Below are 26,976 nucleotides of genomic sequence, written 5' to 3'. Positions count from 1 at the left end.
CTGCCATAACACAGAAAAGCTTATTTTGAAAGCATCACCAGAGAAGCCACTGTTCTGTATAATGTGGCTTGTAGCCCTTGGGGTGATTAGCATATTCACGGATATTACTTCATGAGTATATTAATTACCACACCTAAGCAGCAGCTACCCAGAATCTTTTGGGCCACACAGCAGCCATTAATGGGACAGCATAAGTCAAATAATAACACTGCTGACTGATATAGATCCAACCTCCTTATAATCTACTTGACCCTGGGAAATGAGGGCTGCAATCAAACAACCTGCAGCATCAGGGAGATGAGAAAAAGACCAACCTGATGTAACTGAGCAAGTAAACTGCACAATGGCTGCAAAGAGAGACTAGAAAATTGGAAGATAAAATAGAGCTAAGCAAATAAATAGAAGGTTGATAAGATGGCCAAATCAGTAAAACTAAAACAGGAGAAAGAGCAAAAAAAACATTCAGTAAATTTATTCAGTGTCTTCTACAAATAGAGGCCTGAATTAGATACTAGGAATACAAAGCCCTGCTATCAAGGAGCTTACGTTCCCCTTCCCCATGAAGACAACTCTTAATTCCTTCTCAAGGGTGGGTCTAGTTATGACAGAGGGTATCCTTATCATTGCTAAAGGCTCAGCTCCAAAATGAATTGTGGCAGAGGAAAAAAAAAAAAGATCACCACCTTGAGTTCTAGTTTTCAATAGAAAATTGTTAGACAAGATCTGAACCTTTTATATGGAACATACACATTTAATGTAAGTCTTTTGTAAATACACACAACTCAAGCATTCTCAATGGTTCTAAAGGCAATAGCCTTTAAGATAAAATGGTTCCTCACATTTGTAATTTAAAACTTTTCACAATCTGGATCTAACTATCTACTGTTTTAGACTATTTTTTAATCATTACCTTTAACATATTCTAGGATTCCGTTGTAGTATGTAGGATTCAGGATACTATCTCCAGCCTCTCTCTGGGTTATCACCTAATATGTCTGGGATATTCTCCTCCTTAATCCTGCCTCTTAGAATTCTAAGAGTCATTCACAGTTTATTTCATGCTGAGGCTTCTACTAAAAGCCTGTCTTTATTCCTTTTAGCTAGTATTTCCTTCTTTTAAATCAATCTAGCAACACGTTTTATTAGTCTAAGGACTAAGAATTTATCAATGCTAAGAATTAGGGATATAATAAAGAAAAAGTGTTAGTAATATCTAGTACTTGTAAAACACTTTAAAATTTGCAAAGAACTTGACTTATGTCACCTCATTTGATCCCCATAACAATCTTGTGATACAGGTATTATTATTATACACATTTTGCAGATGGAGGAAATGGCCTGAGAAATTCCTTGATTTGCTCGGGGTGACACAGCTACTAATTACTTGAGGCAGAATTTAAATTTTGATGTATATGTGTGTGCATTTAAGTGTTTCCCTGTAAGAATGTAAGTGCTCTGAATGTAGGGATTGTGTTTTTTTCCTATCATAATGCCTGCTTTCTCAATACTCCCTTTTCCAGTAAGGCATATGAACATTAAATTTATTTTCCTAGTTCCATCTCCTGCCACACCCTGAGCTGCTGTTTTCCTGCCCTCTCTATCCCCTCCAGCCTGAAAAATCCTAAGGCACCTTTATTCACCCTTGTGTGACAGCCTACTCTTTCTCCCAGGAAAGATAAACAGGAAAGATTTTTCTGAAGGATGGTAGTTCATCTTCTCTTTCAGTATTTTCAGAAATGTGTCATATTTGTGTACTAAGCTTGAATAACTTTACTACCAGCTCAAAAAATAACATAGCTGTAACTTAAAATCTTATTTAGACAGGGAAAAAAGGATAAGTATTAACATTATTTCTATAATAACTTTGACTCTCACCCTGCCTAGGCACTTTGGAATTGCCCTATAAGCTTTTTGTTGGCAGTGCTTAGCTAACTGCACTTTTCCCTATAATGGATCAACTAAGTATAATTCAAATTTTATTAAGGGTAACAATAAGCCTGTTAACTATTTCTTTTTCTTTTCTAAAGTTCCTCTGTATCTCAGTATTACTGATGAGGGTTGGGTATTCAGGAGAAAAAAGGAAAGAAATAACACATGTCATTAGTTATAATGAAAATCTAAAACTCTAGATCATAAAGCAAAGCTCAATTGGTTGGGTGCCAGGGTATTGATGAAAAACCAGCACCTTACAGATCTTGTATTTTTTAAAAATCTCCTTCACAATGGAACAATTAAAAGTGATGTTAGCTTAGGAAGATTTGTTTGTTGGCATGCTGTCACTTTAAGGGTTTTTGGTGTTTGTTTTGGGCTGGGGAGTGTTGAATTTTTTTTCCCCCTTTTTCTGTCTATATAATGAGTTCTTTGTCTAAACCCAGGAAATCTGATGATACTGCTTCTTAGTTTGTCCTTAGGGTAAGATTTTAGCCATAAAACTTGGTGTCAGTTTTCCCCTTAAAGTTATTTTCCCCTTGGGCTTTACCTGCCAAACCTGTCATGTTATCAGCTTCTCCAACCACCATCCACCTATATATCTATTGATCTAGGTGGCTACCACCTTTTTTTTTTTTTTTTTTTTTTTTTTTTTTTTGCTTAAATCTTTCACTTCCCTTAAAAAAAGTTCAAAAGAAGCTTTTAGTTAATAAGATAAGATTCTGTATTACCAATTTCTTGATACTGACAGAATTTTGTTTTTCTAATATACCAGAATCTAATATACCACCAGTAATTGTGGTGGTAGCATTTCATTAATTTATGTAATTAATTTATATTGTAAGATCCAAATTTTGTTAGGATCTCACTAGTCAAAGCCTGAATTTTCCATATTTTTACTGTATCTAAAAAAACTAAGCAGGTATTTATTTATTTGAAAGGAAAGGTGGGTTCAGAGGGCTTTGCTAGTGACATTTTAAAGTTAGTATTTTTAAATTCCTTTCTTTTATTTTTTTGATATAAATCCTTAAAAGTGAGATTATGATTTTTAAGTGTTTTTCAGGATTGATATGTGGCCTAGATTATTTAATTTGTATTAATGAAATGTCACAAGTTTTAAAAGCATTTGTTAAATGCCTACTGTGGGGCACTAGGAATTGGGGATACAAAGACAGAACTAAACAGTTTGGTGGCCTTTAGGAAACTTCTAACTATTGGGAAAATATGATATGCATATATTTCCTCTGCTTCTAGAAATCTTATTTTGGCACACTGCTTGATAGTACATCCTAAGACCTGAACCCAAAGTCGGCATCTCTTCAAACTGTGATCTTAGAAGTTATACAAAAAAAAAAAGTATCATCCCTAATTAGATGTAATGCATTAGCAATAAATATACCACAAAAGATTCCATATTAAGGGACAAACATTGAAAAATACATCCTTTCCTTATTCCCATTCCATTTTGGGAAAAGAAACAGAGACAAAAATTAAAAAGAAAAACAAATTCATAGGTTGTTGATAATGAAAGCATGAAGATCACTAGGAATGATCTCTTTTTTGGATACTAAAAGGGCCTTTGATGTCTGCGCCAATGATGTGTTGTTCCTAGCAAACAGCTGTGCACTAGGAGACCCAGAGAATAAAATGAATCCTTTGGGGACATTACTGCTTCAGCAAATAGAGGAAGAAAGAGAGTGAGTAAACAGATCTGCTGAGAGAACACCTTAGGATTGGAGGGAAAAGAACAATGATGGTCCATCATGAGTTAGATCTACACTTCTAGGAACCAGATGAGGGCAAGGCTGATCCTTTTATTTCAGCTCTACTATATATTCAAAAACTGTATCAAATACCTATGGCCAAATAGGTGGGTGAATAGATTTAGAATCTATTTTGTGTGTGTATTTATGAAATCTGGCAACCTATCATTAATGCAAAAATTATTTTTTATAGTTCTAGGTTTCTTGACAAAAATAAACCAAAAAAAATTTAAATCATACTGTGAAAGGCTTTTTAGAGCATTATATTAACTTAAAAAAAATTTTTTTTTCATTATATTAACTTTTTTCCACCCTGTATCCTTCCTGCTGCTCTTCCCCCTCTTCCCCCCCCCCCCAAAAAAAAAAAAGAAGGAAAGGAAAGAAGGGAAAGATAAATTCATTATTCAGGAGCTGTCCACTCCTGGAAGGGAAATTTTTTCCCCTACATTTTCTTAATAAAATGAAATGAAATAATGTAAACCTAACTAATGAATTTAAAACACAAAAAAGACTATCATAAATAAACTACTTTTTAAAAGATATGACTACTGTCTAATTTAGAAATTCTTTTTTTTAAAAGCCAAGATATCTGTGATAATGCCTTCTGTTGTTCATTAAAAGTTGTACATTCTGATGTTTATATTTATCTTATTTAAACCAATTTGAAAAGATTTTATATTACTTTGAAGAAAATATTTTTTAAAAATAGTGAATTTGGTAAGGATCAGCATCTATAATCAAGTAACTCCAAAGAAGAAATCTTTGATTTAAAATAAATTTCCAAACAGGAACAAGTAGGATTTGTTCAGGATAAACAAGCCAGCATTAGTTTGCAAGATAGTATCATATATTTTAAAATCATACCACTGTTTGTTTTTGCCCTGTTAATCTTTATCCCCAGCTCTACTTTTTAAAAAAGATCTATATTAATAGCTAGAAAGTTATCTTCTAACTAATCATTATAGTTGAACCCCAAGCCTATTTTTCCTATTACTTTCTTTCCCCATATTCTCCACATAAAAGGAAGATTCCCTTTTGCTTTGTTTTTGACCTCATTTTCTTTTCATGTGACTTAGTAATGTACCAAATTCAGACTCCCTAAAATGAGTGGTATATTTTTATCCCTAAATTTTGTTATTACTTTATGCTCAAGAAATAAGATTGTTAGGAGTATCAGTGCCTGAAAAGATCACGACTCACAAAGCTAACAATCATCTTACTCTTTGGCTCAAAAGGACATATTATTTTGTAATGGCTAACGGGAAAAGAAGCCTCCACACTTATGATCCCTTTAACTGGATGGTTCCTTAGGCTCCATTCTAGTCTGAAACGTGTTCAATGTAGTCCTTCTAGCCCAGTGACCTCATATCATCTATGAAACAAGAGAACCAAAAGTCAAGCAGGCCATTAGTGACACTGCAGGAAAACAATCAAGGGATATCTGCTTTAAAGGTTTTCTCTACAATTTCTACAATTCTTTGTTTCTTGGCCCTGAGGCTCTCCAACATTCCAAAGGGTTAATGGGAGGGCTATTACTCACTGGAAAATATCAAGGGTGGTTGTAGAACTCAAGGGCCTTTCCAGGCCTGAGATTCCATGATAACAACTTAGCAAGTCCTAACCATGGAACATTTTCCATGGACTCAGGGAGGAAATGTCCTTTGCTTCAGAGGACAAGACCTAACCTGAAAGACAAAGCTTAAAATACTCTCACACATTAGACAAAGTTTCATTTTAAAGTGATTTTCTACAAAAATAAAATAAAACAAAGACTTTTTCTTTTCCAGTTTACCATCAGTATTGTTGCATTATAGCACTCCATTATTTAATAAAATGTACTGAGCTTGAAATTGTTATAGATTTAATATCAGAGGAGCAACTTTTTGCTCCTCTGTTATAAGTTTTCAGTTTCTAACATGGCTCTATTAAGCTGTATTTTAAAATATTATCTTCTTCCTCATTAGCAAAAACGGGTCAAAATTCATGCAATGTGGGCCGTTTTTAGGGACCCTTTTGTTGGTCCTTCATTACTTGCAATTCCACATAAACTATAATTTTAGAGCATTGGTATAGTTAAAAGGATAAAGGGGAAGAGGATTTAGACAATCTAGATTCACTGTTTTGACTACTGACCTTGCTTGAGCAAAGCAATTCATCTTTTCAAATCTCTACCCTTATCTCTAGTTCCCTCTCCTAATAACCCTATAAAGAAGTTACATGAATTAATGAGAAAAGTTAGTAGATCTGTAATAGAAATACAAGGATTTACCAATAACAGACATTTTACAGACATCTACACAGACAATATTGTGAAATTGATGAATTCTTTAAAGAAAACCACCAAAGAGTAGGTTCTACCACTTGATGGCTATGAAAGGGTAATGAAAAACAAAGAAGTAGGTAATATCTTCCAGGAGACAGAGGATTTATGACTATAGCTGAAATTTTCCCACTGATTAGATTTTAAGAAAGTAGAATTTGACAGCCACACAGAAAAAGGAAAACTGGGAATATTGTTTGTAGGATGTAAGAAACTGAAAAGAAGTTGCAATAAATCTAAAAGTCTATTATGTATTTTGGAGGGAACTATGAATTATAATGGTTACTTCAGCAGGGACTGAGCTTGAATATTTAAATTGTGCACTGAAACAGCACTAAGCCAGAGCTGAGCTCCTAAGAGGATCAATTTGGTCCTCCTAATTAATGAAGTGCATGGGTCTTACCTTCGTAAACAGGGAAGAGTCAAACTGTAACTCTAGACTAGGAAATAAGGAAAAGGAAGATGCTAGCTAATGGTTTGCTCTGGCAACTATTACTGGGATTGTGTTTCACTGTAGTTCCATTACTTATAGTAGCCCTGAAGAAGCCATTCTGTTCTCTGGTCCTCTTTTTTTAATTTCTAAGGCACAAGAAGGATGCCTTTTCTTTCTCACACAAAAAAAGAATTATCTTACTAATTAGAACTATCTTGAATGCAGAGGGCAAAAGCCATAATTCAGCCTTGCAAGGGGGGGAAGCATGTGCTTTTTTTTTTTCACCTCAAAATGTATTTTTTCTCTGTACAACCACTATTAAAATGGTCTCACAATCACCTAGCTTGCCTTTAATACTATCTTCATCCTCTTCCCAAGCAGTGTAGTCCTGAATACCCAATGGGCCCAAAGCAGGTGAAAAAAGGGTAACGTACCCATGGGTGATATAGAGTACTGGATTGGGAGTGGGAAGAATCTGGTGCTTAATCCTCAGTCATTTAATAGTTGAGTAATCCTGTAGTCTTTCTGGGCCTCAGTTTTCTACATGTAAGATGAGGCTGTTGGATTAACTGTCAATTTTTATTCTAAATCCTACCTTGCTTTGTATGATTAAGCCTAATAGCCATTCTCACTCAGTATAAAATATGAGTAAATCAAAGATGATATGGCTAGCTCCAAGTACTTGAGCCCAGGTCTTCTGACTTCAAGTCCAATGTGCTTTCACTCATATATACAAATATATACACATATCTATACACACAAACACACACACATATGTATATATGACTTTTTGGATACAAATAATAATCAGGTTACTGCAGCTTATCTAGGAGGGAAATTATTTTTATGAACAAATACTGCTAAAATCACAAGAAAATTAAAGATATTAAAGTTCTTTTTCTTTATGCAAGTTCAATGAAATGAAAGATTCCCCAAATATTACAGCTAGCTATTCTAACTATAAGAATAGGATTATAGACATTTCCTGAGTACAACACAGTCCTGTACATATATGTAACCTCCTCTCCCATTCACAAACCCCAAAAGTTCTAGGATAACAGTGCTACCTGGTGGTTTAAGCAACAATTCTGACCCCACATCTTGTCTATGCCCTTCTTCTTCCTCAAAGGTGACTTCATTATCACCCTTTCTCTCACATTGTTATAGTTTTGATTTCTTCCAATTCTATGAATTTTACCCTCAAGTCACCTCTTTCTCTCACATGTTGTTATTCACATTCTACTCTTTCTTTCCATTCCCACTACTACCCTCTAGTTAAGTGTTTCAATACCTCTCATTTAAAGTACTGCAAACAGGGTTCAAATCTGGCACATAATCTTGGGTCTCTCCCCACTCGAGGTCTCAGTCTCTCTTATACACAACTACTATATTTACCTTCCCAAAGAACAGCTCTGATATATCCATTCATCCAAAGTAATCTGTACTTATCTGCACTGGTGAGAGAGAGAGAGAGAGAGAGAGAGAGAGAGAGAGAGAGAGAGAGAGAGAGAGAGAGAGAGAGAGAGAGAGAGAGAGAGAGAGAGAGTATGTGTGTGTGTGTGTGTGTGTGTGTGTGTGTGTGTGTGTGTGTGTGTGTGTGTGAGTGTTTTGGTAGTGAACAATCAGTTCATGATTCATCAGTTCATGTGACCTTGAAGGTTTCTTAAATGATGCTTGTAGCTGAATGCTATAAGGCAAGAGCTGCTCACTTAGAGGCAATGGGGCTTAGTGGGCAGAATTCTGGACTTCAAGTCAGGAGCTCTGAGTTTTAGCTGCATCAGGAAAAAAATTACTGTCTCAGTTCAAATTTGATAAAATTAGACTGTAAGCTTTCAAAATCTTCAAAATTCCTCCATGTCCACATCATAATCTCTAACCTCCATTTGTCTCAACATCTCCTTAGAATGAAACTGGTTCTTTCGCAAGGACCAGTTATCTAGACAATTAAAAAATTTAATGGTACTGCAACTATAAACTATAACCGCCTCCTTTGAGAAATGAAAGCATTATGATGACAGACTTCAAAGGTTCTTTTAGCTTGAGAGTATAGATTATTTCATTCTTCATCCTTTTATCCCCAGAATCTGGCACATAAGCAGAAGTTTAATAAATGTCTGCTGATTGATTGCATAATATTTTGTGAATATATGGTATTTTAGGTTAAATTAGCCTCTCTGAGCTATTATGGAACCCAACTACCATGATGTTATGAGAAAAATGTTTTTAGAAAGTTGATAAACATAAAATCTGAAGGATGACATTCTATATAACGTCATAGAAAAGAAACTTTTGTGATAATAGCCCGTTACTTGTCATTAAAGGGCTTATTACAGAATAAACACTGACTTTGAGGGTATCGATTTTTTTTAATCTTTTTTATCCTCTTATGCCCAGCCCCTGGCCTTATACAAAGTAGGTACCTGATTAGTGACAGTGTAACACATTTAATATATAATAGTATGTATACTTTCAAAACCAAATTTGGTTTCCTGGCTGGCTTACTCCTGTGGCTGACAAACATTTGGGTCAAGTCCTCTATCGATCAATTGATATATACTCAGGGAACACATACCAACTGTAATTTTATCCTAAGCAGAATATAATAAGGTTGCAGATTAAGTATTTTTTGAAAGTCTTATAGGAAATGTAAACCATATGTCTGAGATTGACATTAGTAATTAGATATTCCTAAAGAAAGATTGGGGTAGAGTTGAGACTTTAAAAAGCAAAACTCCTAAGAAAAGGTAAAAAACGGTAATTATACTATATGTATAAGTTTGTGATAGTAAGAAACAATAAGATGGAAGGGAATGGGATAAGGTGGAGTAGAAAGAAGGGTGTATAAATCAATAGGGGTGGAATAAGGAAAGTAGATTAATAGAAAGGAGATAAAGAAGGAAAGAGTAAAGGGAGAAGATAAGGGACTGGGGGTTGAGGAGATTAAGTAATAACAAGACAAATTAACAGAAGAGGAGTTGGCAGAAATAGGAAATGAAGAGGTACACATAAAAATAACAATAATCAGGAGTAGAATTTATTAGAAAAAAGAATAGGGATAGTAATCATTGATCTCAAAGTCAAACTTAAAGATTCAAACAAGAGAAAAATCTACATTATGTCAGCCATATTGATGTAAATGTACATGCATATGTGTATGTGTGTGTATGTATATATATATTATATGTAGGAGTATTTATATTTGTATGTGTATGTGAAGATTATATATATATGTATGCATATACATATATATTTGTGTGGTTATATATTATACATACAAAAAATCATATTATCTATATGCACACATATAAATATATCTATGCTTAATTGCAGCCTTGGAAGGAGGGGGGAGAGGATAGAGGAAAAAAGAATGAAGTAAAAAATATGCTGCAAAGAACAAAAGAAAAACTACAAGGAAGGAAAAAAAATGAACAGTTATGAATACAATGTCTTCTATTATTATATATGTTTTCTTGAAATGGAAATTTATTATTACATATCTTGAATTCTCCCCAATGTTCTGCTGAGCCCATGACAATGGTCTTTGTTGTTGTTTTCTTTTTCTTTTTTTCCCTATTTTGTTTTCTCTTATTTTGCATGAGTTTTCAAATAAATACATTTAAAAAAGAAAATTTCATAACATATCAGAACTATTAAAATTGTTTATTACAAATACCAATTGGGAGATGAGGTGATACAGTGGAAACCATGTTCATTGAGGAAGAGCAATTTAAATTCTCTTCTCTGATGTCTAATTCCTCATTTGTAAAATGAAGAGATTGGGCTGGATGACTTGGTAAAAACATTTTCCTACTCTGTTATCCATAATTCAATTTCAATAATACAGATATTTTAGAACCAACTGCATCATAACAAAACATTTTGTACCCTAAAAGAGTATTGAATAAGCCATATATAGAAAACTGACATATATTGATATACATATTTTTAAAGAAACACATTGAAGAAGCAGAAGAAAACAGAGGAAAACAAAGAAGATATGATGAAGAGGAAGACAATGAAGAGAAAGAGCAGAAAGAGGAAAAGGAGGAAGAAGAGGAAGAAGAAAAGGGAGAAGAGGGAGAAGGAAGAAAAGGAGGAAGAGGGGAAGAAAAGGGAAAAAGGGGAAGAAGAGAAGAGAAGAGAGGAAGGAAGGGGAAGAAAGAGGAAGAAGAGGAAGAGGAGGAAAAGGTAGATGAAACAGAAGAGGAGGAAGAGGAGGAGAAGGAGGAGGAGGAGGAGGAGGAGGAGGAAGCTGCTTACAGGCTAAACACTGGTTAAGTGGTTAGACATTGTCTTATAGCTAGCATGTACCCAAAATACGTCTTAAATTCAGATCTTCCTGACTTTAAAGTCAAGTCCCTAAAAACTGTCATTCTGTCAACCTTATTAAAGTAGTTGGAAAAAAAAATAGTGTATGTAAATCAACAGCTTTACAAATTAGTACTTAATGTTCTAGCATTCCAGTTCATCCAATTTCTTTTTTCTTATGAACATGAGAAATTTTAGTAGTCTCATTCTTCAGTTTTTACCATCTTGCTTTATTCCTCCTATTAATGAAGTCCTGAATTACTCCCTGACAATAAATTATACTAGAAATATATTTAAACTTTTGGATCATCAGGGTACCACCTTTCATACTGTTGCCATATTACATACACTACTATGGTAATTGTCAGCATGAGTAGATGTAATCCATTCTGTATCTAAAGTCAAAGAAGCAGGGAGCAGAATAGGATGGCATCTCAGGTGAGAAATCACAACTTAAACTGGAAGCAAAACACTGCCGGTTGCAATTTCACTATGCATGGCACTACTTAAAATCCTAGCAACTGGTAGGGGTTGGGGGTGAGGAGGAAAAGTCAATAATGGTTAAAACCACAAGTAGATGTGTTTTCCCAAAAGTGAAAAAGGGACAAAAACAATATTTCTACCTAGTCCAAGCCCAAATGTTCTTGGCATCTGGTATTTGACATGCTTCTGCCTGTACCTAACCCAGCTGGGTCTAGTTTTAGGAACATTGTTTATACTAAACACCGAGCTATTGCAGAACATGAAAAGTCAGCTACTCGAGCATGTAAACAAACAAGCATGTGCACTGAAGCTACTTGTCCCAATGAAAAATAAAAACAAAAAGCAAACTGCCCCTCACTTGGAGGGGGCAAGTGACTTGATGGATTGGATGATTAAATATGATACTCAAATAGAATCTGAGTATTCTACTTATTAGGGAGGATATATAATCCAGCAGAAGATCTAATTGGGCAAATTAGTTAATTAGTAATTGTTTTCTGTGAAGAATCCACAAATGGTAATTAATGTAATGGGTGTTTAATCAATCTAGACTTATACCTGGATACACAGTAAAAGTAATGGGAAAAGCCTAAATTCAACACTTTACCAGCTGTAGGGGAGGGTGGATTCAGATATGGGAGCTTTGCCAACTGTTCCTGTAAATAACATGCCTTCCCTCTGTAAACCAGAATTTTTCCTTTTCCTGGCTTAAGTATATAGAAGGAGTCTCTTGTGTTGATAGGCCAGTGGAGATGTCTGACAAGGATGGAAACAAAAGATCCTCTGGATGGCATTATGATTTATGGATAGTAGTAAGTACTATTCTCTTACCTTTATATAAGATGAAACACTATATGAAATGTTTTACATCTTTTATTCTATGTAAGGTAGCATTATCTATATTTAGATTAAAGTACTGAATATGATTTTTAGTAGTGCTTGATATGATTTATTTGATTTAATCCACAAAATAATCCCATGAACTAGATGGGCTAAACATTGACACTAAAAGTCAAGGTAGTTAGTTTGTTTAAAGTCACAAGATAAATAAATAGCAAAGTCAGGCCTGGGTTCCCCAGTTTTCCCAAATCTCGGTGCTATATCCACTGAAGTTCTCTGGTAGGAATTGACTTCTTGAATTCAGTGCCCACTTGAGGATGGGGAGAGGAGGAGATTAAAGCTTCAAAGTTAGATAACACTTTACTGGAGTCATTTTGTTCCTGCAATTCTGAATCCCTGAAAATCTCTTTAAAAAAAATAAACAACTATCTCTTCCTTTGTCTTTTCTCTTTCTTCTTTTCGTCTAGCTCATGTGAGATGAGGAAGCTGGATCAAAGTTAGCCAGGAATCAGATTTAGGATGTTAGGAGGTAGACAGAAAAAACATTCTAGGTTCTTTCCCCCCCCTCAACACCTACACCTCTGCCTCTCCCTATTAAACACACACACACAAAGTTATACTAAAGGCAGATAGTTCATTCAGAGTTCTTTCTATGCCTAAGGACATATAATAACAGATACTTTCTGTGAATATAATACAATTCTTTCCTTCTCTTCACACTAAATCTATGGAAAATATCTGGTCTGTGGATATTTGCCCATAGAAATGAATTACAGTTTTCAAACAGCTTAAAGGAATTACATTATAGAAAAGGTCATTGATCTCTGCATAATCATGCATTAAATTTTTAAAAAACTACACTACACAAGGATTTCACTCCTCCATGGTTTAGAGCAGTCTAATTTGCAATGCTGAATAATACTGTAAAGATATTAAGGAGGGAGGGAGATCTCATCCAGAAAACTATCTGTTCCACTAAGATGAACTTATATTTGTTCAAACACATTTACATTGTTTGTTCTCAATTAACTTATTAGTGCAATGGTGTAATTAGCATGATTGAGGTCCGAATTAGAATTAAAATTGCCATAATCATAATATATCTCAAGTATGATAAAAGCAAGAAATACTTTTAATGTAAGAAATGAATCACACCCAGCTTCCTATAGCTCCCTGAAAAGAACAAAAACAAAAGAATAGGTGATATTTGGCAGATGGGAAAAGAATGAGCATTATCTTTCTTAAGTACTACATAAGTCTCACAGACATTTTCCAAAAATGAGTTACATACATGGAATGTTTCTGTGTGTCTGAAAAATTGGCAAAGCTTTCTTTACCAATGAGGACTCTTAAAGAAAATAGTTTCAACCAAAAAGAAAACAGGTTATGGGGAAATTTAAAAAAAAAAGTTTAATCAAAGGATAAAAAGTATACTCTGCAGACTCAGTTACCAGTCTCAAGTTTCATTGCTAAGATCCCAGTGTGTATAAGAAGGTCTAGGGAAAAGTTCTAAGCAAGTTTTATGGGTGATCATCTGCAATGCTAGGGTGATCCTTTCATCCCTATTTGGGTGTAATAGCTGCATAACTCTGTGTGGGAAGAAGAATGAGGTACACTTCATTCCAAGCTGGGTAACTTGACAGGTATCCTCCCAGGTGATGCAACCTATCCGAATAAAGGAGATGAATAAACACTTGTTCCATATTTCTTTGGAATGTTAAAGCGTTTAAGAGTGTTGTATCAAGGGCTTTGAACTTCAAATGAAGGTACTCCATGAACAGAAGAGCCTAATGTTCCAAAGGAACAAAATAATAGCTTTGGGAAACAGTTGGGAAGGGAATATTATTCATCACTGAAGATCAAGATGTCTTTCTACTTACTGGGACATTAGCACTGACTGGATATGAAAAGAAACAGAAAGCCCATCTTCCTTTTTAAACTCTTTTATTTAGTTCTTTGTTGGTATTTCTCTCTCTCTTTCTCCTGCCCAATACCACATACTACACAGCTTTAAGGTCTATAAGTTTCCCAACTAAATATCATTAGAGATATAGTTATTTTTTATCTGTTACTTTAAATTTCCACTAACACTATTACCCTCTTTTACCTTGCATTTTTCTTTAAAAAAAAAAAAAAAAAAAAAGTTATTCGGTTGCTTTGCTTTGAAAACAAGATTAAAGAATATCCTAATGTTTTGTTTTACTCATATGTTGGTTTCCAATTGTAAAATGACTTCACTTGGGCCAATCTAACACAAAAAACCACAAGTATTCTCCTATATGTTTATTACTAAATTTATTAAATTTTATGCCGCATTTCTGAAATGTTCACACTTTTGACAATGTAATATGTTTACTTCTTATTAACTACTAGCTCAAGGGGAAAAAACAATCACCAGGGGTGAATAACTTAGCCCAGTTAGATGATGACCTGGTCTTATTTTATGTAGGAAACGCTAAGCTTTCTTCTTCCAAATATTTCTCTCTAGGTCCCTTATAGAACCCACTGCTCCTGGCTGAGTTACTGATATGATAACATGAGTTAATCAACAACAGAGGAAGAATAGTAGATTTTTATTGCTCTTAATTCATGGCTCATCTCCCTCAATTTGTCCATTCTATCCACCAATTCTCCCCCATAGTTTACCCAAATTCCTGGTTTGCAGAGATTCATCGTCACTATTACTCCAATTCTAAAACCTGAGTCTCATCACTCCATAAGGAAGAGCTACGTTTCTTTCCCTTAAATCTTTTGATTCAAGACACAGGAGGGTGGCAGAGATACCAGGGAGAGATCTAAACAAGGGCCACTGATGTTGTCTGATAGAGCTATTAGAAATCACAAGGAACCATAGAGGGCATTGTGATTAAAGCAGGTGGGAATGGTGGTAGCCAAAGAACTTGGAGTTCTGTGAGTTACGGTTTCAGGATCAGCTGGTAGAAGCAAGTCTTTTTTCCTCTGTCAGCTTCCAAAATTAACACTGTAGAGCTGGATGGGAGCTCTGAGACCAGCTGCTCCATCCCTTTCAATTTGCAAATGAGGAAATAGGCTTAGTATGTCAAAGCATTTTGTTCAGGACCATATCACTAGGGAATAGAATGTAAGCTTCTTGAGGACAAGGAGCATTTTAAGTATCTCCAACTGCCAGCTCCAAACATGTCTCATATGTGGTAATTTAAAATTTGTATGTCAAAATTAACTGAGTACAGAAGACGTTCAAGCCCCTTCACCAACTGATATCATAACAGATGTCTTCACTAGACATTTGTCTCTATGGTTCTTTAGCAAAGAAATGCATGATTAGTTGTTTAACACATGTTATGATGATGGTGGTAGTAAAAATAATGGCTAAGGCATCCATTGACTCTAGGGGCAATAACTTTCTGTGACTTTCATAAAAAAGGATAAGCTGTGTCAATGTTTAAATCTGCAGGGCTGTCAAATGTCTTGCCTTACACATGCTAACAAAATACTATAGAAATTCACTAAGTAACCTTGACCTACTGCTAACTAGCTTAAATACAAAATGTGCAAGCTCAGCTCATTAGAAGCAAAGCCAGACAGCTAGTCATTAGCTAACTTGTGTCCTTCCTATAACAAGATACAAAGATATTGCCAGTTTTATGATTGCAAAAAGCTATTTAATTCGCAAGATCTACTTCTGTTCTAATTTAGAAATATATATCCTTTGGGGTCTGAAAATATAACTATAACCTTTCTCGGGCAAGTCAGTAATTTACAAAAGTGTTTGATGTACTGTTCCAAATTGGAAATATAACTGAGTTCTAGTTTCTAACTTTTAGGCAGCTAGATGGTACAATGGATAGAATGCCAGGCCTGGAGTAAATAAGACTAAGTTCTTTTCTAAGTTCAAATATGGTCTCAGATACTTACTAGTTGTGTGAGCCTGGGCAATTCATTTAATCCCGTTTATCTCCGGTTCCTCATTTGTAAAATGAGATGGAGAAGAATATGACAAACCACTTCAGTATCTTTGCCAAGAAAACCCCCAAAGGAGATATGAAGAGTCAGATATGATTGAAAAATGATTAAACAATAATAAATGACTTTTAACTCTTACAGATGACTGACAAATCCAAAATTATTGCAATTGTAATTTAAAGTTCATCTGCTGGATTTTGTTTTGGTATAAGATTGACAAACTGGTGATTTCAAATTCATGGGATATATTTTCTCACCTTGCTTATGTGTTTCCATAGGAACTTTAAGGAAAAACCTTTCACCTGCTTTCAAAACACCCAGATTTTAAAAGTGAGAAAACTAATCCATCATTTAGTTATTTCCTTTCCATAGCCCTAAACTTTCAGCAGCACTTGTCTTTGCTACCCAAATACAATAGCATTTTTATATTAAAACAATATATAATCAAAGTTTACCATATACTTTATTGTCTCAATCTTTCATGTATTTCTCCTCAACAAGATTATTTAAGTCTTTTGTGAGCACACACAGTGCCTTTATACACCAACCAAAGTTAAGAACTCAAAAAGGCAGAATGTACCTTAAAAACCCCAATGTCAAAAACCCTATAGCTTTGGTTACAGGGGAGCCAAAAAAGGATTATCAACTATTTAGATATAGTTCTAATAATGTTGGTTATCTCAATTCTTAGGCATAGTAGATTATAAGAAGGAAATAACAAGAAATAATACAGCTCTTATATCAAGAAAGGAGACAACTATAAAAAGTATATCTTCAAACATAACAGTCCATCTCATGCAGAGAAAAACATACCTCAATAGCTCTGGGCCTGAGAGCACAGCATAGTCACACTGATGAATCTAAGTCATCAGGAACATTTAAATTATGTTCTGTATCTTCATGGATATAAATATATAGTTTTCAAGTTGTAGGAAAAAATATATAGTATAACTTAGGAAGAAGCAACATGGCATAGTGGAGAGAGTGCTGGACTTGGAGTCAAGAATGTCTGAATTCCAATCCTACCTCAGAAAGACACTTACTAGAAGCGTTACTCAGGAAAAACACATTTAACTTCTCTATGCCTCAGTTTCCTCAGCTGGAATTATATTCTGAGTGAAATTTAAGGCTTCTAAGGTCCCTTTCAGCTCAGATTCTATAATCCTTTGAAAATTCCTATTAAAATATTTAAGACAAATTGATTGTGGTAAAGAGGTATTTTTCAACTACCTAAAAAAAGAATTTAAAACATCCTCTCCTTTTTCCCAGGAGATTAGAGAAGCCAAAAGTTACTGGTAATAGCAGTTGCTTTTGGAAGTTGTTTTGCTTTGTTTTAAGGGACAACTATGAGAATGAGGCAGTATATCAAGAAATGACTTTAGCATTAAAAAAAAAAAGTAAATAAAGCAAATTTAAAAATTTTCATATAGATGAACAATAAAGGATGTCTTCCTAGAATGTTTTTGTCCCCATCATACTTAGCATAATGTCAGGCACAAAACAGGTACTAAATTAATAGTATGTTATAATATATATAAGTATAATACATATTACAGTACGTTAATAAGGCACATTAACTCTTTCAGGCCAAGTATGTGCTTTTAAACACTCTAAATAAGTACATTTTTCAGGCCAAAATGAATGGGCAGCCTTTTTCCTAATCAGAGAAGTAGCCAAATAATTTTCAAATGCCACAAAAAAGTAGACATATCTCCCTATCTGAACAGCGCCATAAATGATATCACACTGTCCTGAAAAAGAAAAAAAAAGTTTCACCAATAATTAAAATTGTTGACAGAGGGGCAGCTAGGTGGTGCAGTGGATAGAGCACTAGCCTTGAAATCAGTAGGACCTGAGTTCAAATCTAGTCTCAGATACTTAACGCTTCCTAGCTGTGTGACCCTGGGCAAGTCACTTAACCCCCATCCTCAGGGGGAAAAAAAGGAAAAAAAAATTGTTGACAGAACTATTAAACACTGGTAAAACTATATTTTAATATTAATTAAAATTTTCAAAATATTTTCTTGAAAAAATATGCTTAGAAAAAAGTAGTATTTTGAGGAAGTAAGGCTAAAGTTAGTCTTCAAATAACTTTCTATTTTCAAAACAAATGACACTTAAAAAATGTCTATTACTTCAGCTATCTATATACCCATCAGTCTATCTACAGAAAAATAGAAAGACCTAATCTAATATTAAACTTATCTGATTTATCTGATTAACACTTGCAAATGTACTTGTTAAAATATGGGCCTCAAAGACAAGTATGACCTCATTTCTTTTCACCAGTTTTCATGAATGAGGAAATAAACCAGATAGCTAATTATTATTATTATTTTTGCCTGTGAATGGAATACCTGCCGTTCTTCTTTATTTTTTATTTAGGAAGCCTAGGTGTTGGGAAAGAAAGGGCCAACCTACTCATTATTCTGGGTCTGTGATACCACAGCCCTTACATCCCTCTATTGTAGAATCCAGAGGAAAAAAACAGGTATATCTATAGACAAACATACAAACACACACACACACACACACACACACAAAGGATTTTTGGAACATATGTGGTAGAAAAATGGCAAACTGAACCGGTCTTTTGAGTTGTTAGACTGGAGAACAGTAAAAGTATTCACTGGTGAAAAGTGGTCTTTGAACACAAGGAGAAAACACAAGCCTGACCAGTGTTTAGAATAACAGGACAGCATTATCCAGGTAAAGAACAGAAGAACCCACTATTTCTCTTCTATTCCCCAGTCCTATTCTAAATATAGTTATAACTGGTTATCAAGGAAGTCCTGACATTGCATTCCTCTCCAACCCACCAAGTCTGGGGGATAGCCAAAGACTTTTTTTAGTAATAGAAGTTCTTACAGAGTAGGAGTGAATTTAAAAGGGGAAAAAAAAGTCACTGATCTGTAGAATTGCCAACTCAGGTATCACGAGATATGGTATACCCTACTCAACAGCCCCTTCATGACTAAAGAAGGGAATTGTAGAAACCGAGGACAGGAGAGGACATCTTAATTGAATTTTATTTCAGTGCTTGACATACCCCAAATCCAGTCAACAAGCATACAGTGAGTATCGACTATAGGTGCCAGAACTCTACTAAGAGTTGGGGGCAGCTCACAACTTTCCTGAGAGACCCTCATCTGGTTGGTTATGGTTAGTCCCATACTACCAGGCAGTTTTGCTTGATAACATCAATCTCCTACTTCAAATGAACCTTTCCACTCTCCTCCCTTTTTAATTCTGTCTTCCATGAAATAGCAGTACAATAAGTTCCTCTTATACTAAACATTTTTTTCAAATCCTTTAAGACATTTTGTTAATGGCCACTTTTTAGTCATCTTCCCTTCTGGTGACATCTATTTTACAAAATTAAAAGGTCACCCAAACCAAACTTGTCATTTCAGAAGGAAGAAAATTGACAACCAGGGAGAAGGAATGAAGTATTCAAAGCCACCCAAGTAGTAAATGCCAAAGGCAAGATTTGAACCTACAGCTTTATACTTCATTAGAAGTGTTTCTTCAGCCACACTACAATGAACCTTAACTTTTTCTCCAAGACCCTTCTTGAACTGTGAAAAACCAATGGCACTTTAATAAGATAATAATAATATAATACATTATATATAATATAATAACTTCACTATTAAAGATTATAACAGAAAAGACAATATTATGTCTTTATTGATTATATATATGTGTCAGAGTACAACTACACAAGCTACCCACATACTAATAAGCATAATTTGCAAAATGCCAAATTAGCCCTGCCCAAATTCAAGGAATCATTTACAATTATCAAAAGCAATAGAAATATTAACATATTTTCAAAAATAGCTGATAACACAATTGCTCTCTTTTTCCTTGACTTAAGTAACCAAGGTGAATTAATGCCCAAGTAGAAAATATCTTCAATTTTCTCTCATACACTACCCTTCAAACTTCTCTAGAGATAATATGGCAAAGTGAAAGAGTTGGCCTTGGAGATGAGGTTTGGAGATGGAGATAGTTTCATGGCCCATCATGAACACAAGCTATTCTGAGACCCATATAAATGATATAATCTCAATTCTGAGCAACTCAGTAAGCTTATTCATGGCAGAGGAAATACAACTTGTATGGCTAAAGGGAGTTTCCTTATCTAAGAATAACCTTTATCAAGGAATCAAGAGGCCTACACCTAATTTCTTCCAAAGTCATCACAGAAAAGCAGAATTTTTTCATGTTCTGCAGTTATCTTTAAAATCATTCATTTGTCTGTTTTGCTTGCTTTAAAATTGTGATAGGCATCTGCATTGTTTTTCTAATTTGATTTACAAAATCACCTAGTGGCCTGAGTTGTGTAAGTCCTGCTATGCTCTTCCCCACATCTTATAAAGAAATGACAACTTGGAGAGATTAAGTAACCTGAGATAGATCATCTGCCTATAACAGCTTCATCCTATATACTCTTAATGTATAAATACATGATATTGCCTTGTTTAAAACTTTGCTTGATTTTAAAACTTAGGGAAAGGACATCACATAAAGATATTTTCAGAGAGTCATTTCACATGTGAACACTTTTCCATATTTCAGCATCATATCAACAATAATATCTAGCAGGTATGTGCCAAGCTTTGTGCTAAAGTGTTTCATAAATAAATATTACTCGTTTGATCCTCAAACAATCCTGGGAGATAGGTACTATCATCCAAATTTTTTATTTGAGGAAATTGAAATAAACAAAAATTCAGTAACTTGGTCCAGCAAGTTACGTGCCAGAGAATAGATGTGAATTCTAATGTTCCTGATTCCAGAACCTACATTCTACCTACTGTGCCACCTAGTTATCTTCTTAGCTATTATTATGTTCAACTTATAATTCTATATCACTTTGAAATTATTTCACTATAAGAGATATTCATTTTCTATCACTTCACATGTTTTGCTTTTATTCTTACTCTAATCAAAGTTTATAGCTACCAAATTTTAAAATAAAACTAAAAAGATGCAATTAGGAGGATAATTTAGAGTAAAAATAGATGTCCTGTCATGGGCTCTTTTCCAACAAATATTTTGTCCTACAGAAGCCTTCCCAGGATTCTCCTGAACTTGCTGAATCCTTTGGATTCAAAATACTGAAGTCTATTAGATTTGGAACTGGACCGGGAATGAAGAAGTCTCAGAGACAACTCTAGATCTAAAATGGATCTTGGCCAAAGCCATGGTCAGTCAGTAAATGCTTATTGAGTGCCTACTAGGCCCAGTGCTACGTACCAGGGATGTGATGAAGAAAGGCAAGAGACAGTGTCTCCTTTCAAGGAATTCACAGTTTAGCAAGAGAGACAACCTGAAAAGAACTATGTACAAATATATATGTGTATGTGTAGAGGCATACATAAATACATTTATATGTGTGTAGTATATGTATGTATATGTATATGTACATATACATATACACACATGTACACAGACATGTAAGATAAATTGTAGCTAATCATAGCTTCATGATGCCTCACTCAATCTAAAAAATGAGGACAAAAACACTAAGTCTGCTTCCTACATGATTTCTATAATTGCTGTCAGAGTTGTTGAGCAACTAAGAGATAAACAAAATGTCATTAGGTTATTATGAGGCTCCTAATGGAAATATTTTTCTCATTGTCAGCTCACTTATAATATTTGGTCTTTCTACACACATATTCTACTATATATAATTGTAAATTGTGCACAAACTTTATTTCCTTTGGTAGACTTTAAGTTCCTTGAAGGTCAGGGATTATTTGATTTATTAATTGATTTATGACCTAGACTTAGTGAAGGTCCTTTTCCAAATCTGATATTCAATAATTGAACTGTTTAGCTAAGTGGCACACTAGATAGAGCACTAGCATACAATCAGAATTATCTTGAATTTTTTTACTAGTTTAAAGGAACTGGGTGAGTCCCTTAAATCTCAATTTCCTCACCTGTAAAGTGAGTTGGAGAAGGAAATGGTAAGTCATTCATGTTTTTGCCAAGAAAATCCCCAAATGGCATCACAAAGTCAGATATGTCTGAAAACAACATATTTACAATTTCATATACTAGTATACTTATTATATATTTTTAATTCAGATGATCATCTTATTTCAAACATTTTTGGGGAAAAGTTTAAAATTTTAATATTAGTAATTTTAAAAAATTAATATTGTATTGTATGTACAATGTGTGATGTACATTAATAAAAGAAAAGTTAAAGGAAGGGTTCAATACCAGTCCCATGATATTTTTATATTCTCCTTAATTATACTATAGTTATTTCTATAGTATTAATTTGAGGATAGAGACTCCCTTTATTATTAATGCTTACATAAGAGATTAAGAAATATATGCATGTTTATTATTAGGTACTTCTTCTTGACCCAGATATACCATTAATAGACTTACAATAATTAGTTATAGTTCCTTTACGAAGTCACATGAATACAACTTACCCTGATCACAATAGTATCACATGTAAATTGATTTATATTTTTAAAGTCCAATCTGCAGCAACCAAAAAAGTTCTTAGTAATATTTTTTCAAAGCCTTAAGAAAATAAAAAGAGCATTTTAAGTAGCTTATGTATTCCCACTAAGTCATAGGCTTAAATAAGCCAATAAAATATTTTATTGTTGGTTATGATTTTGCATTTCCTGATCAGCATTAAAGCATTTGTGGTCACAATGCAGGGTCAAGAAGAATGTGGACTATTAGTCCACACTTTGAACATGAATTAATTTGAAATATGCATCATTATATTTATATGATTCTCCCCATGCCCATTCGTCTACATCAACCCATTTTTAGTTAATATTTATGTTTGTCAATCAGCTTAGAATTTGAAGATAGAAGTAGCTGTGCATTTGCAGATGTCTGATAAAAATAGGCTGTTTGGAATAGCTCCAATTTCCCCTCTGAAAGCAAGGGGCAGATAGTGAAGATTATGGTGGCCCTGATTTTAGTCTGTCTTAGAATGCTTTAAATAATTGTAAAATGTTCTCCTAGTTATCCATATGGCTACTCTGCAGTTGTCCCACTTCCCCTTGACAATGGTGTGCAATGTACCTCCCCCTTCTCCTTCATTGCTCCTTCATACCCCATTTTGCAAAAACAATTATCAACTGACACCAAAAGGCAAACCAAGGTTTTGTAAAGCTAATGATTTTCCTTTCCTGCCTGCGCTCCTACCTCTGCGATAATATCACCAGAACAAGGTAATTCTTTTCTTGAGCACACCAGAGTTTAAGTTGCAATCATCCCAAACCAACATTTGATTACAGCAGCTGCCTGTTTTTCTGGAAGTTCTTCTTCTTATTTCCCAAGTATAGGCCTGTCTTCAGATTGCTAGAATTTTAATAATGAATTTGTATTATCATTCTTACTCAGATAAGACACTTACACAATGGCTTATATCTGGGCTATGCTGATCTTCCTTAGTCCTTTGGTCTTATGAAGATCACTTCTCACATGTTAGAACAGCCTTTTATTAGATTAAGGTAGTCATGAGGCAAAGACAGTATCATGCTTCAACTAATTTTATTCTAATATCAATCACTTAGTGCTCCTAAGACAACTATAAGGAATATATTTTTTTAAACATTAAAAATTGCAGTTTGAGCTTTAGCATATTTGAAAAACTCATTAGAGAAGCTAAGAGATTAATCAAAATTCCAGGTGAATAAACAATCTACAATTCTGCCAAGGTTATGATACTCTAAATTTGGGATCTAATAACTGACAAAAACATAAGAAATAGACAAAGGTGTCAATTAATTATCAAAGAACACAATAAATATTTTATGAGAATGAGCCAGAAGATGGGGGAAAGGGGCCTGAAAAGAAGAGAAAAACAATGATTTACTAAACAAAATAGCAGCTATTCCCTATCCCTTCTATCATATACAAGTAAGGAGACCATAGAATAAATGCATAATTAGAATGAATTTTAATAATAAATTTCAAAATTTCCATATATAAACTTCAACTGCTAAAGCAGGTTGGGTCCAGGAGCCTCAGATGTTTTAAATGTAAATGCCCTCCAAAGAGAAAACTGAAGCAAATTCTCCCTTGGGCCGCATTACTGAAAGTCTACAGCTTTATGCAGATGCAATGAATCAAAAGTATTGTGAAAACTGGGAAGCTAACCCAAGCAGCCTGCTATCGTTTGAAGGTTAACACTTGAGCCTTAGGTTTCACCATAAGTATTCTGAAAACGAGTGCACTTTTTAATAAAAGTGCATCCACACGTTTTGGGTGTCCAGCTAAAACAAGTATCCTTTAAGAAAGATATTTTAATAAACTGACCACTAAGAGTCCTATTTGTAGTAAAGTTCTAACATTTAAAAAAGAATTCTTTGAATGAAATAGCATTTTAAGAATCAAAAAGTCCCTCATTACTTCAACTCTCACAATTCTATCATTACAATCACCAGAGTGAGTTGGTTCCCTGGCAGGGGTTGCAGCGGGCGCAGGTACCCATCCACTGGCTGCTGAGGAGGCTGCAGCACTATATTTGCAATGACGCCACATGGAGAAAAGAGGAATGGGTGAAAAAAAAAAAAAAAAAGGGAAATTATTTTAAGAGGAGCAGAAAAAGCAAAGATAGGAACTCTCCATCCCATCACTTCTACGAAGCAAAAAGTGACCAAAGGTAAACTTAAATAGTACCTATCTTGGCTCTAAGTAATCCTTTCCTACTTTAGAAATATCAGTTCCCCTTGGGATATTAACTTGCAAAATTACAACAGAAAGCCCTCCCTCTCCCTCTTAGATAAAAACAAATCCAGCAGTATTAGCTTTGAAAACTAGTTTTTAATTAAGATACAGATCAGTGGGTTATATAACCCTAAATTACATAATCTTCCTGTGCACTGAAAACCTTTCCCTTTATATATTGTGTTCGACATTCATCGGAGCATTGAAAAAGCCTAATAGTATTTTTTAAAAGGACAGAAAACAAGATCATCCTTTTTTAAGTGACAAAATCAATCACATAACATCCAGGTTAAAAAGACACACAACAGGGAGAAACCTCTTGCTCCAACAAATGAGAATGTGCATGGCAACAACTCTCCGCTAAGTGCGAGTTGGTGAATATACCTGTGCTATAGTGAATTTCCTTTTTTTCTCTTTGTAAATATCTCTTGCCTGAAAAGAGATATTTACAAACTCATATCTGGATATTTTATTAATTAAGAAATAACCCGCAAGAGCAGAGGATCAAATAAATGCAACACAGGTGTGCCGCCGGGGTCTGTGCAGTTCTGAGGAGGGGGAATGGGGGGGGGGGGGGGGACCTGAACCTGCAGCCCCGGAGCTTACACGGATCTCAAAGACCGCTCAGAAGCGGCGTTTCATACGTTCGAGCTGAGGGCTGCATTTATTGATCTGCAGGGAATAGGGAGAAGGGGCCGTGCCGCGCGCCGAGGTTTACCTGCTCCCCGAAGTCGATGGCTATGTTGGTGATGCCCAGAGGTACCAGGAACCGGATGAGGGGCCAGTAGTGAGTGAGCGCTGGAAATTTCACCATAGTCCCAGCTGTGTGGTGACCCCACACACATCTGCCGCAACCAAGAGACTCTGCAGGGAGGTGAGGGAAGAGGAGGAATGAAAAAGAGGAGAGCGAAAAATGTATAATAATAGTAGTAAATAAGTAAAAGGGAGGGCGGGGAGAGAGAGCGAGCGCGAGGGAGAGAGGATGGGCGGAGAGGACTGAGCTCGGGAGACGAAGCAGTGCCGAGGGCAGCTCTCCTCTGCTGCTCGCTGCTCTGGGCCGCCTGGTGTTGTTCTAGCAAGAAATCCAAAAGATCAAGTCCATCCCCGCTGCCCTCCCACACAACAATGATCTGCCGGGAAAAAAAAGAGGAGGGACAGCGGCGGCGGCGGCGGCACCCCCACCAGCAGTAGCAGCAGCAGCAGCGATTTCTGCTGACAGCTTCTCCATTATAAGAGCTCTGGGGCCCGGAAATAAATAAATAACCGCGCGCACGAGGCTCCGCCGCCACCACGCAGAGGAAATGTGGGGCGCAAACAAAAACAAGCCAGCCCCGACGCGGGGCTGGGGCCGGCCAGGGCCGCCTTCCTCTCCCTCCTCCTCCTCCTCCTCCTTCTCCTCCTCTCTTTCTCCTCCTCCTCCTCTCTTCCACCTCCTCTTCCTCCGCGGGCGTACGTGGGGGGCTCTCTCGGCTCGGGCGTCGCTGCGGGTCCCGCGCCGAGCACCTCCGGCCGCTGTCACCGAGCTGCCTGTGCCGCCGCCGCCTCCGCCGCTGCCGCCCCTGGAGGGCTGGGCCCGGGAGCCTCCAGCGCCCGGGGCCCGGAGGTTTCTCTCTTGCGAGCTGGGGACCCCCCCGCCGCCGCCACCATCATCACCACCTCCTCCACCTCCTCCGCCGGCTCGGTGCGTGCGTCTGCCTGCTCTCTCGCTGGCTCGCCAGCTCTCTCCGGCTGGAAACACGTGGGCTTTGACACACCGAGGTGTGTGCGTGCGTGTGTGTGTGTGTGTGTGTGTGTGTGTATGCGTGTGTGTGTGTGCGCGTGTGTGTCGCTGCCGCCCGACAGCCGAGCGGAGAGCCAGCTAGGGAGGAGTGGGAGGGAGGAAGGGGAAAGAAAGCGAAGTCATCTCACTGCTCCTCCTAATGCCCGAGCCGGGCCACCGCAGCTGGCTGCCGAAGGCTCCTCAGCGGCTTGTGGAGGGAGGGGAGGGCGCCCCGACTTGACTCCTGGGCGCTTCGGAGAAGTTTTCCTGGGCCTCTGTCCCTTCCCTAGTAGGGATGAAAGATGAGAGAGAAACATAGAGACAGAGACTGAAGGGGGACGGAAAGGCAGAAAGAAGCAAAGCCCTCGAGAGACGATTCTCAGACTTGCGTTTGGCTGGGCCAGGGGGAAGCAATAGATACTAGATCCTAAAAGAAATGGGGGGAGGTGTGGAAAAAGATGTTTTTTAAATT

At 36.1% G+C, this 26,976-nt stretch overlaps 1 protein-coding gene across 3 annotated transcripts in view; it reads right to left on the bottom strand.

The window, feature by feature from the left end:
• Positions 1-26,521, bottom strand: part of ANKH (ANKH inorganic pyrophosphate transport regulator) — a 152,345-nt gene extending 125,824 nt beyond the window's left edge. Inside the window, exons 1-2 of one of the 3 annotated variants that reach the window (XM_074279108.1) lie at positions 26,402-26,521; positions 25,464-25,609 (exon numbers count right to left, since the gene is read on the bottom strand). In XM_074279108.1, the coding sequence (XP_074135209.1) occupies positions 25,464-25,559 (96 nt within the window). In that variant the 5' untranslated portion in view covers positions 25,560-25,609; positions 26,402-26,521. Of the gene's footprint in view, positions 1-25,463; positions 25,610-26,175; positions 26,344-26,401 lie in introns of those variants that run through there. The other 2 variants (XM_074279109.1, XM_074279107.1) reach the window with 2 other exon arrangements.
• Between the last annotated feature and the right edge of the window lie 455 nt (positions 26,522-26,976).

Source organism: Sminthopsis crassicaudata, chromosome 1 (genome assembly GCF_048593235.1).
Source record: "Sminthopsis crassicaudata isolate SCR6 chromosome 1, ASM4859323v1, whole genome shotgun sequence".
NCBI classification, from domain to species: Eukaryota; Metazoa; Chordata; class Mammalia; order Dasyuromorphia; family Dasyuridae; genus Sminthopsis; species Sminthopsis crassicaudata.
Note: the sequence above shows the minus strand (reverse complement) of the source record. Positions and strands in the feature narration are given on the sequence as shown.